Raw genomic sequence first — 12,411 nt, forward strand, 5'->3', positions numbered from 1 at the left:
GCAGGTAGTTGCAAGTGAGAACATGTTTTATGTGACTAGAACAAGTTCAAGAGGAGGATTAACTTTAACAAGCTAATTTCTGAAACTGGTGTAGTCTCCCAGCTCAGTAAAGCACTTCTGAATATTCTACTCCTATACCCTTTAGAAAGGATTTAATCCTATGCCCTTCTGTGTGCTATGTAACTACTATTTAAAAATTCAAACTAACTTCTGAAATGTGACAGTTGACTTGATGTGGTAGTGATTTCTATCAGTGATCGCTGCCCTGTCGTTGATGTTTAGCATGTATGGTTTTTCTCTTTCACAGCATCACTGTAGACAGTGTGGAAATATCTTTTGTGCCGAGTGCTCAGCAAAGAATGCCTTAACTCCTTCTTCTAAGAAGCCTGTCAGAGTCTGTGATACTTGCTTTAATGACTTGCAAGGATAACTGGCTATCGTGAGTGACAAAGAAATATTACACTAAAATTTATAATTTCTGTTGTTGCACTTCATTCAGCACTCAGACTACTATTCAGTTGGGACAATGATTGTAACACTTGGTAAAATTTAGTATATTTTAAAATGTTTATTGATACCAGGTAAAACTATTGTATTTTTCGTGAGACATGGGCTCAGATCATCCATAGCTTATTGCCATTTATCCTGGAAAGAGCTTCTATGTCTAGATTAGAAATATTCAGTTATTTGTAAATAAAGTTTAAACAGAGGAGTAACAATGTATTTTTTTATCTTTTATTTTTTTGTTCAAGAGAAACAGCGTTTATGTGATATTGCAGTTTATTCTTGTTTCCTTCAAAGAAAATGGAAGATGCAAAAACTTGTGAGGATTTTGTGTATCAAATGTTGCTGTAAAAGCATAACTAATTGTTGCATTTGATTGCATATCTGATGTTCTTGATAACCCCTTGTGATTTTGTTTTCTTTCTATCTCTCTGGTTCTTGGACTTTTCTCTCTGAAGTTTGAACTCCACAGTGAGGGTAATGGCTGGACTCGCCTCCACCTCAGTTTTGTTTGCCCACTTAGAACTTGTAGTATCAGCACCCGAGTCCTTGTCCAACTACAGCTCTCGGATGCTGGAACATCTTTACACATATTGTATTACTCTGTGCGTGCGTGTGTGTGTGTGTGTGTGTTTGAGAGAGCAAGTGTGAACAAATGATGAAAGAAAGTTTAGCTGGCATTGTAGGAGTATTACATGATACATTACAATATTCCATCCCGTATGGTTTGATTTCACTTTTACATATTTGATGGATGGATTTTAATACTCCAGAAACACATGTGGGTTTTAAAAAGCAAACAAAGAATACTGGTAATAGCCTGTAGTGCATCTCTTCCCCTGCTCATACTCTGGAAACCCTGAGAGGCCCTTGTGATTCTAAGGGGCATCCCGACCTTCCACGCTAGGTATCCTACTGAAAAAAAGTATTTTTTGAGACTGCTGCAGTTCATCTGACCTTTCTTTCTGCCCTTTCCCTCACCTTTTGGTGGAAGAAGGGGAACTCCTGCTACACCTAGCAAACCTGTTTTCCTTTGCTCCATCTGAACCCTGTTAACAAGGGATCTCAAATGTTATGCTAGTTATATGATTTAGTCTGCTCACAACAGTGGTGTGACTCTCCTGCTACTGGCTTAGTTATAAGCCAAACAGCTCTAAATAGGAGGCCTATATATCTTTAGATATTTATTCAGATTTCTGTGCTTGCAACAGAGGTTTCTTATACAGTTCATGTAGGATCCAAACTTCTTTTTTGATGTGATTTTTATTTACACCTGTTCATTCTTGCCTACCTGTCTCTAACTTTTCTCCCCTTTGTATCTGGTATTTCAAACCCTTGTTATTTCTTCCAAGCAGGGGTTATTCCTTCCAATATTTAGGGACCCCTTGTCTTAAGTACCCTAATAAATTCCCCACACCCCAAACCCTTCTGTGTCTTACAAAATTGTGCCAGCTGTTCAGAGAAAAGGACTGTGCCCTGGATTCTTCTACTTCTTGCCTGAGGTAAAGAATCAAACTCTGTCACAGTGATGGAAGCTTAGCCATTGTTAGGAAGGTTCGTTTGCTTTTATCTATTGACAGCTCTGGATGTGAATGAAGAAGAATCTCTTTTATGAAAAATGTCTAGACCTGATTAAATCTCAAGTGAAAAAACTTAATTCCTCTTCTCCAGAAGTAGTGATCTATATGTTTCATATCCCTTCTTAGCTTACCTGTCTAGTTGTACATTTGCAGCCTCAAGGAGTCTTCCTCAAGGAGTTTTCTTAAAATTAAATTCTTATTTCTCAAAAGCCAGTTGAATTATGTAACTGGTTCTCCTCACTGTAAAATGGTTTGGGATACAACCATGGTTTATGTGAAATACTGACCTGCTTTTCTGGTTTGAACATGAGAGTTGCTTGCTCAAAAGAAACAAATGCTGCAGTGATTCCATATGAACAGAGCCTCTGGACTTGCTGTTTCTTTTTGTTCTCTTGGCATAAGAATCTTTTGAATAGAAAATACAAACAGAATCTCTGCCTCTGGGAATTTTTTTTCTTATTATTTATTTATTGAGAGAATCTGAAGAGTTTGCTTTTGAGCCTTTCTTTGTCTGACACGTGACTTCAGAAATGTGGGAAAAGTAAAGACGTGACAGTCATGCACCAGCCTAGATGTGCTCTGCCCTGTTGTGTAACACATGGAGCCTCATGCAGCTCTCTGGGTGAAGGACGACCGTGTGGAGCAGAATGGATTTTGTGAGGGAAGAGAAAAACTTGCCACAGCTGCACAAGGGCAAAATGCATGAGGCAGAAGAATATAGAAATCTTTCAGGGGAGCTAGGAAAATGGTTAAAAGACTCACTTGTGTTCAGGCATTTTGCTTTTGAATGGGAATGTGTGAAAACTGAGGAGAGAGCTCTGCAGTAAAGTGGAGTGGTAGAAGCTCTAGTAGAGTTCTTAATTCAGACTTTTGGGATGCCTTTGTGTAAAGACAAGCAAAATCACCTCACTCAGCTGTCTGCTGAAGCAGTGTGGTTGGTTGATCTTGAGAGCAGACCTTGGTCTGGAGCTTCTCAGCTTCAGGGGCAAAACCAGCTCAATTTCTGAAGGTTGCTTTTTGCTAACCAGTTAATATGACCAACTTTTTCGAGGGGATGGAAATGCTTTTCAAATACATATTTGTAAAAAGGGATTGTTAAAATCTGGAGGAACGGTGATGAGGTAGAAGCTTTCATGCTTGAGCTTTGAGTCTGCAGCAGTAAGATTTCGGCTGCTTTTCACTGGAGAAAATTTATGACTCCATAGCTAAATCTTATGCTCTTTCTTTTGTGCTTATGATTCTCAGTGCTGGTCCATGTTTTTTGACAAGTTGATGGTATACTAGACCCTGCAATGTTCTTGGCCTCAGTGCCAGGATGGAAGTTGTGCTCAAGCTCAGTAAAATGACCTGTGAGTCACATAAGGGAAACTGGAAGGTGAAAAGCTTTGATTTATAAATCTGCTTGAAGAGTCTGACTATTTTGATGGGCATGTTTCGGTAGAAATGTGGGTTTTCTGTTGCACTGCTTTAAAATATAAGTAATAGGAAAATCTAGTAAAAAGCCTGGTAGCTTCTGCTGTGTTGAGTTAAAAGATTCCACACAGAATAGTTTAATGCACTGATTTTTCAGACTGCAACCACAGGAACAGAGGGAAAAACTGATAAAATGTCAGAAGAGCTTTGGAACTGGAGGATGCACAGTGATGTGTTTTAATGGCCTCTAGCAAGAACCAGATTGCTCTGATTCACTGAAGAGAGGCCATTGTAGAGCGAGAGGTGGAAATAATGGTAAAACCAGCGCTTGAACTAGTCAGGTGTGTGGGATCCTGAAGCTGCCTTGGATTGCTAGCCATTGCCATGACATCAGCAATGGGACTGTCAAGTGTGGGGCTTGTTCCTGAAACTGTCCTCTCTGCAGGACACTCCATCCACAGTCAGAATTGCTGGGGGAGCAGAATATGAGGGACCAGCTGCTCTGCGGGCTGAGACAAGCTATGGAGGCACTTGGAAACATGTAAAGGATAGTCTTGTTAAGGGTGGGGAGAGGTTCTTGAACTTCCTGGAGACATCACCTCTCTTCCCAGTCCAAGAGCCACAGTCCCTTGTGTTGTTGCCTCCAAAATGCCAAATCCTACTGTTCTACTCCAGCCTCATGTCAGCAATGCATATTTCATACTTCTGTCCTGCAACCTCTCTGGAAGCAGGTAGTGTTGCAGAGGTCAGCAGCAGGCTTTTGATCTTAGCTGGCTGTGCTTCACTGTTACTTATTTCTTCTCCCCATGTGTTCCTTCCCTCTAGTAACCTTCCCCTCCTTCCCCTTTCTGCAAAGGTTGAACAAAGAGGATAAAATTAATGAGTCACAGTAGGAAAAGTTACTCTCTGTAGATGAAGAGACAAAAGGAATTTTCTGCTGCAGCTTCCAACAGAGGCAAGAGGCTTAGAGGGATCTCATTTTTCAGCTGGCTTCACTGTCTGGCACAAGAGTCTGAGGCTCTATGGTGCAGTGTGGGTTTTTTCCTCTGTTTTTGGAAGGTGTCAAGTAACCAAGTTGCCATGGAGTGTGGAGTGCTAGGTACACAAGAACAACGAATAACTATTTTTGTTGGTGTTGGGATGATTAGGATAATTTGTGAATCCTCACTGGAGAAGCTTTCTTGGTGAAGCAAGAAGGGACTTGGGAGCAGAAGCATGAAGTAACCTTGCTGTGTTTGTTTTACATTAGCAAGAACAATTGAGTCTCTCATGCTAGATGTAAGAAAAGTGACATTCCTAAAGAAGGGACCTGGAAATCTCAAGTACTTTTCTGGATTGTTAAATGTGAAGTGGGAATGAATGCTTGTTGCAAAACTTAAAAAATTTATGACTAGTACTCAGTGGCAGACAAAAAACTGCTGGAGCTTAAGTTCAAACAGAATATAAACTATGCCAAGAAGAATGATACCATGGTTTGAGTATGTTGGAACTGGTTACTTACTCCTCCAAGTACCACCCCCCCACACTTTGATATTCTTGGAGGACTAGGAAACGACACTGTCATTTGCACTATGCACTTTTTGCTGTCTAACTGAATATAATTACAGGAAGTGAAATGGCGTAACTTGTATTGTGTGTATTAGCAGTAATCAATGGACAGAAGGTTTATCTTCAGCTAGACTTTTCACTGTATTACATTTGGCCCCTTGCTATGTAAGGAAAATTGCACTCGTAATTCCATTGTACCAAAAATGCGATCATCTGACAGCTCGTGTAACAACAAAAACCATGTAGTCACACACACGTTGTCTTTGTAGAGCTTCATTTTAAGATTATAAAATGAAAAAAAAGTGAATTGTATGTATTTTCAAGGGTCTTGCCAGTTGTCCATTCTTAATTTTTGAATTCTTGACCTCATTATCCCTTCTAGGATAAGTTTAAAATTATTGTCCAACCACACCCACTCCAAAAGCACTAAATGGTGTACTTTTGAAAAACAGCAATAATTGGATAGTAAAGTCCCATCACAGAAACTCCATTTTGGGGGTATTTTTTTTTTTTTTTTTTGTTATTGTAAGGGGCACTGAATAAAGAGGTTTGCATCTTTAGAGGGAACATTAGATGCCGTTTAAGATCACAATAATGAGGAGGATAGGTACTAGTTGATGTAATAAACTCTGCCTTTTGTCTGTAGCTCACCACATACTATGCACTCACTGTGCAGCAGATGCAGGATTATCTGCTCATTTGAAGATAACTGAAGCCCTGATAACCCTTTTGGATCAACGTTACTATGAAAGCAGAAGCCTGGCAGGCATGTTTTCCAATATTTCTTCCCCCTGTGACCTAAACTAAAACCAAATTCGTCTGTATTTCCTGCCTCTTTTGGATAGAGAGGGCTGGAAAAGAGTGTTCATCATGATATGTCAACAGGCCAGTGCTGGCTGGTCCAGGCTCCTGCTGTTGGCTTTATGGCAAAGTCCTTCGTTGTATCATGCTAAAGTTTGATTCCTGGCACAAAATGGATGTTTGAAAGAATGTCTTGCTGGGTTAGCAAATACCAGAACTTTTTGTAGTAATGTGTCCAAAATGCTGCTTGTATAGGATTTGTCACTTTTGTAAGAAAATAAAAAAAAAAAATCACAAAAAAAAAATCAAACCCCACCATTTGATGCCGTTACATAAGATTTCATTTAAACTACCTCTCAGCGTGAAATTCAAACATTAGGTAAGTTTAATAAGGTCTGCTCACTGTCATAGTAGGTAAAAGTTATAGTGAATGCCAAAATTGCAAAAGTTAATCACCAAAAAGGAAAAAAGTTGTCTTTTTTTTTTTTTAATGTGTTTGAAAGGATCCCGTGGTTTCAAGTTACTGTAAACTTGTATTCTTTTAACTTCTGTAGTTTCAATGTTGCAAACTCTAGCTGCTGGACAGGAAATAAATCATAACCACAAGCTTTCATAATCATGGTTTGCTGGGTAAAAACAATTTTGTATGCAGCTTTGTTGTTTGACTATAGAGAACCTCATTCACCAAATGTACCATTAATTTAGACTTTTTTTCTGCAGTACTCAAGATGTGAACTCGATGAATGGTATTCTGTAATGGATGTGTGCCACAAATTACATTGTCTTATTTGCCTCTTTTCTGAATTTTAATCATCAGTTTATTATTGCAGATATGAATATAGCACATACAGCAATTTCTGTATAATTGTATAAAATATAAATGGAAGAAGTTTTAAGTTCTTACCCAGTATTTAGAGATAATGTATTATACTAGCCTTATGTTGCAGTTTTACCTAGAGAATACTGTACTTCTTTTAAACTGGATCATACCATCTTGGTAGGTGTAGATAGATTTTTTTTTTTTTTTTTTTTCTGCATGAGTGTGTTTTGGTTTTGTTTGTTTCTTAGTTGAAGTTTGATTCTCTTAAGTTCCATTTTCCGTGTTTGTGTTTACGACTTGTGGTCATGTAGTTGTGCCTTACATTGTACAAGAATTTAGTCCAGCGTGCACTGTAATTCCTAAACTCTGCGATTTGGAAGGTGGCTGTGGATTTGGATGAGAAGATGACACCATGCATTAAATGGTTCTGTATAAACCATGATGAAATGTTATTGAAATGTCATTTTTGTTTTCTAACCTGTTAAAGGAATGGTTAATGAGAATAAAAAAAATAAATTAGACCTTTCTAATAGACTAGTTCTGTCATTCGAAACTACCTTGCTCCATTTCAGACAGCAAAGCTACATTGAAATGGGGAATATATAATTTTTCAAATGAACTGTTGGGAAGCCACACATCTAAGAACAAGCTAAATGCTCCAATTTCTTAGACTTTTGGGAGCTGCAACAAAAGCTTTCATGTTCCTGAGGAGGCAGTGATAATGACTGTTTTTTCAAATCTGTTTTTTCACAGATTAACTTCAGAGTAGTTTTTCCATTCCCCATAACTGCTGAGATAGCTGCTGAGATCCTGCGTTCAGGTGGAGTCCTTCTGTTGCTGGCTGTGTTCAGACATCGTGTTCAATGCAGCTGGACAGCTGGCATAGCTGGAATACTCAGAAGTAGCACTTGTTTTGGTTCTTTAGACTAACGAAGGGCTTCTTTGTCAGATGGAAACCTTTCAGGGTGGAGCTGCATTGCAGAGAGAAGCCAGGTGATAAATATGTGTGTGATCAGTCCCACAACAAAGCCACTGCTGAACTGGAGTGCCATTCATAAAAAAATGTGTTTAGCTATTGAAGCAGATCTTCCTAGGGCCTCTGTGTAGGCGGTGGAGAAAGATGGAGAGAAGAGGTCTCTGAAAGGCAGTTCAAGTTGGGAAGTTAATTTCTGCCTTGACTGCTTTCTGAGGCGTCTTTTTCCCCAAACCACAGAAGAGCCTGTTGAGTTTGTCTCCCTAGACAGCCTGTGTGTGAATACTTTCTTCCCCTGGGGTGTCCTTGGAGATGTGCCGGCCTCCAGGAAATACTGAATCCCTGAGACTACTTAGTTGTCTGGTAAACTGAACAGACCTGGCTTAAAGTCATTTTGGCAAAAACAGCGATGCAAAACACCCTGTCACTTCTGCCAGTGCGCACTGTGCAGAGTTCAGTTTGCCAGGTGTGACTTCTCTGGGCTTGAAATATCTTTGTCCTATCAGCACTGGTTTCAAGACACTGTGAGGTTCTGGTGAGGCACCAGGGTTGGAAGGGGGAGGGTGTGACACAGTGTCCAGCTGAGCTTGGGATCAGGGAGATTGAGCACAGCTGTGTAAACCAAGTTGTGGCTAAGTGGTTGCAGCTTGTGTGGTGTCCTGGAGCGTATCTGCTGTCTCCACTCTGTTCTGCTCTCCCGCCTTACACATTCACCCTTTGGCATGGAGCCTGAGTGGCTGTTCCTTTCCCAGGAAGCTGTGACAAAAACTTGCCCATCACAAGCACAGGGGGAGGGAAGAGCTGGAACGTGTACGGCAGCTGGGGCATGCTGAACCAGGTAAGTACATACATATATACAGCCTCCAGACTCTAGTTTGTATGTACAGGTGAACCAGCTCAAGTGGATAAAATGTACCACCATGTTGTCGTGGGAGGAGCGGGTTTAGGGGCAACACTTGAACTCGTCCCTAATTGGACTGTGGAGCAGAGGTGAATGTGAAGTGAATGCTGATTTCCCTGTGAATAATGTGAACAACTGGCATGGCGCTCCTACGTTCTTCAGCGCAGTTCTCATCCATGTGCGTTCTCTGTTCAGTTCCCCTGAGGGGATTTCTGACACTGAGGGGTTATTTTAAGGGCTAAATTTGCTGCTGAGAGAGACTAGCTGATTGGGGACAGAAAGTGGAAGAAGTGACAGTGTCACTTAGAGTGGCTCTAGGGAAGTCTCCCTTTCTCTCTTGGCTATGGCTAATCTGGGGGGATTAGCCAAGGCTAACCTGGTGAGAGCACCCTCCCTCTGTGGTAGTAACCTGCATGAATATTGTGGCGAACAGTTTCAGGCTGTTCTGTGGGTGCCTTCTAGTACCTCAAAAAGAGGATAAAATAAAGCGATTAACAGGGAGATGCTTCAGCTGTGTGGACCACAGATCTGGGATAGCAGTGATGTATTGAATGGTTTAACACTCAAGTCTGTGAAGGAAACTTGAACTCCAAAGGCTACAATGCATAATGATAGACTTGCTGTTAATAAAGTGGTGAAAAACCTCCAATTAAAAAAAATTCCCAATAAAGCAGGGCATTGTGGTTTTGTTCTTTCTTTTTCTATATTCTGTAGCATCTCTAGTTTAACTGAATGTTATATGTAATCATGACCTTTTCCAAAGAAACTTAAATAAAAAATTAATGGGGAGTCAACAAAATATAAGCTTTTACTGACCTGCCTCCACAAGCTCAATGTTAGTGCAAAAAACCATCTTGTGATATTACAGTTTAGTAGGTGGAGAGACATAACTATCAGGAGCTATAGGTACACAGTTTCATGAAATTTATTAATACAGTTTGAATGATCTCGGAATAACCTTTTTAGACTTCCCTGGTTTTCCTCACCAACATAGTTTTTCCCCCTGTCTTGATTTCTAGGAAGTGACAAGCTGTATTAAAGCTTACTTGGATGGCAAGAGCATTCCCTTAGCTGAAGCAAAGGAGCATCTAAGAGTGATACATTTATTATATGCTTCATTTTCCTCCCTTCAGTTTATTCCTACAGCCTGTAGTCAGAACTCCTCACTTCTGTCTAGTCTAGTTAGAAGTCTTTTAGGTTCAGAAACTTAAGGCATGCTGGAAGAAATAACTGTGTTATCATCACAGTAGCCTTCCACTGGCTCTGTTGCTGCTGTGCTGACGTTATTAAATTTCAGATGATTCAGCTGGGAAGCAGAAAGCAGTGCTTTTCTTGGTTTCATGTTGTGTGGTGTAATTGGAAATTGCTGTTTCTATCTGTGAGATCCATGTTTTCTGTAACAAGAAAAAATTATAAACCAAGACAATCTAAAAAAAGTTCCAGTAATTCAGATACAAGAACACCCAGGGCCTTTGGTTTTATTTATCCTTTCTTCAGGCACATGCTCATAATTCCTGAAGTGAACATGAATTGCCCCAGAACTGAGACTCTCTCAATTGCTCAGGCCACCACATGGGATTTCCAGTGAAGCTGTCCTTTTTTGGTTGGAAGGTAGGATTTTAATGCTCTGTTTGCTTGTAATGCCAAAGTTTGCTGCAGGCGATTTGCATGTTTTCGTGTAATATTTATTAGTTTAATGCTGTCCCTGCAGTTTGGGCTTCCTGTTCCTCTGATTAAGACCTCCACAGTGCTATCAGCATCCCAAGTTCTGTCCCCCTCTGACATCTGTCATGTGCTGCTACATGAATTTCAGTTTCTAGCATCTTGCTGACAGCATTCAGCTCTATCTGCTGTCATCCAGGTATGAGGGCAGTGGGCGATGGATGGAGAGATGGATTTAAAATATGTAATTTCCTTCTCTCTGTGCTTGTCCAGATGGTCTGGGTCGCAGAAGCTGAGTTGTCTTCCAATCGCTATGATTAGACATTACAAATTAGCTGGCAGCAATATGAGCTTAAGGTCTAGCTGTGCTTCTCCCATTTCAGGGTTTTTATTTTGCCTAGTCAGGAGCTGCTCTCCCTGCTGTAACGCAGGTAGAGACACGGAGTTTTGAGTAGAAACGTGTGAGAAGGGGCAGCCTGTTCTGCTTCATGCTATGATGGGATTCATAGATTTTGTTATTGAGCCATCTGGTTGTTTCTTGTGTGTGTTTACACCCTGAATGAGTTAAAGACATAGCTTTGAAAAATAGAAAGCTGGAGAGATACATTGGGTGACCAGCAGGTCTAAGGAGTCTCAGCAGAGGACATGAGAAGCATCTGCACCTGCCTGGCAGAGCACAGAGCCCGGCTTTGGCAAGGGGCGGTTGCTCTGGTCCCTCGAGAGCTGCTGGCAGAGGAGGGTCCGATGCGCAGGGGGGGGTGGTGGTGGTTACACAGGGGTTTGCCAGGCAGTAGTGGACCCGTAGGAGGCAGGATTTAAGTCACCAGGCTTTTCAAGGCTCGGGGAGGAGAGCAGGGGATGGGGGGGGAAGAGAACAGAGGGCAGAACAGCGGTATGGGTGGGATGAGCAACAGCGATGTGTTTCAGGTCTGTGTTTTCACGTGCCCGCTGAGTGTTGGGTCTCTGAGAGAGAGGTGGGGATGGGGTGAGGGATCCATTGCACCGACGCTTGACGCTTTGTGTGCGCTCCCCGTGCCGTCGGAGAAGGCAGCGCAAGGCAGGCGGGCAGGCAGGGCGAGCCTGGGCCTCGCAAGGGAGCCAGGAGCCGAGGCCAGCACTTCATAAAAGTCAGGAGATCTAAGGGGCAGCTCGCAAGGTAACAGCCCTCTGCTTGGGATGAGTCAAAGGGAACATGGCACATACGTTGTCGTTCAGTTTGCTGTCTCCATTTTGATACAGCTTAGCTAGCTCTAGGCCCTAGACTGACAGTCCTCACCAGTATCAATGTTATCCAGATCATCTTCCTTTCTGCCTTGCAGAATCATATCAGCTAAACCCGTGAGCTCATCTTGACTAGCAAACTTTCTTTTAAAAATGTATTGATCATACTGAGATTTGGCATCTTGGGAGCTGAAATAAGGTGGGTCGTTCAGCTGCTGCTGGAAAGTCTACCTTTCCCAGGGCTCAGAGCGCCCAAAGTCAACAAACTGTGGTGATGCCACCACATCCAAGTGGAAAGAACCTTTCACTGCAGGGTTTTCTCCTTCGATAGATTGGACTTAGGAGACATTGAGAAGATGGTAGTTACCTAATGTGAAGGCAGCTTTGGAAGAGAAATATAATATTTTAATAACGGGAGGAGGTAGTGCCTTCTTGATTAGATACCTATAGTAAATACCTATTCCAAGTTACAAACAGTGACTTGGAAATGGAAAGAATTCACTCACTGCTTTTCCCTGGAAAAGTTTATCTACTTCAATTTACTTTTAAGAATTAGTATTGGTGGTGGTCAAATTTGTGTGCATTAGGTATTAGAGAATGAGACTCAACTTACAGGAGAAAAAAAACATACTCTGTGAGGTGCCTACCATGCTTTCAGATGTTCCATACAGTGCTGTTACTAGAAATGTGATGTGGTGTGAAAACGAGGGGTAAATTTATATAACAGTGGAATTAATCATACCATCTGTTCAGTCTGAAATTGCAAGATGTGTGTCGTGCATAGATGAACGTGATACAGTTTTCTGATCTGAGTACTACTGCATATGTGTTGGGTGTGGGGAGAGTGTTTTGGTGTTGACTTCTCTGAAGGGACTGACCATCTTCATTTCTGTGACACAAGAAATGGATATTTTTTTTTTAGCAATCAGAAATTACAATGTTTTTCAGCAAGAATATGACCTGCTAACAACCCTGATATAAAATGGGT

General features: G+C 41.3%; 2 protein-coding genes across 4 annotated transcripts in view; one reads left to right on the plus strand and one right to left on the minus strand.

The window, feature by feature from the left end:
- Window positions 1-6,462, plus strand: part of EEA1 (early endosome antigen 1) — a 76,128-nt gene extending 69,666 nt beyond the window's left edge. For all 3 annotated transcript variants that reach the window (XM_042792243.1, XM_042792244.1, XM_042792245.1), the window contains one exon: window positions 308-6,462. In XM_042792243.1, coding sequence (XP_042648177.1) covers window positions 308-430 — 123 coding nt within the window. In that variant the 3' untranslated portion in view covers window positions 431-6,462. The remainder of the gene's footprint in view (window positions 1-307) is intronic.
- A 3,084-nt stretch (window positions 6,463-9,546) lies between these two features.
- PLEKHG7 (pleckstrin homology and RhoGEF domain containing G7) overlaps window positions 9,547-12,411 on the minus strand; it is a 34,576-nt gene continuing 31,711 nt past the window's right edge. The window contains exon 16 of the mRNA XM_033010172.1: window positions 9,547-9,934. Coding sequence (XP_032866063.1) covers window positions 9,827-9,934 — 108 coding nt within the window. The 3' untranslated portion in view covers window positions 9,547-9,826. The remainder of the gene's footprint in view (window positions 9,935-12,411) is intronic.

The sequence above is a fragment of the Tyto alba genome, unplaced genomic scaffold, assembly GCF_018691265.1.
Source record: "Tyto alba isolate M040663 unplaced genomic scaffold, T.alba_DEE_v4.0 Super-Scaffold_2, whole genome shotgun sequence".
Classification (NCBI taxonomy): Eukaryota; Metazoa; Chordata; class Aves; order Strigiformes; family Tytonidae; genus Tyto; species Tyto alba.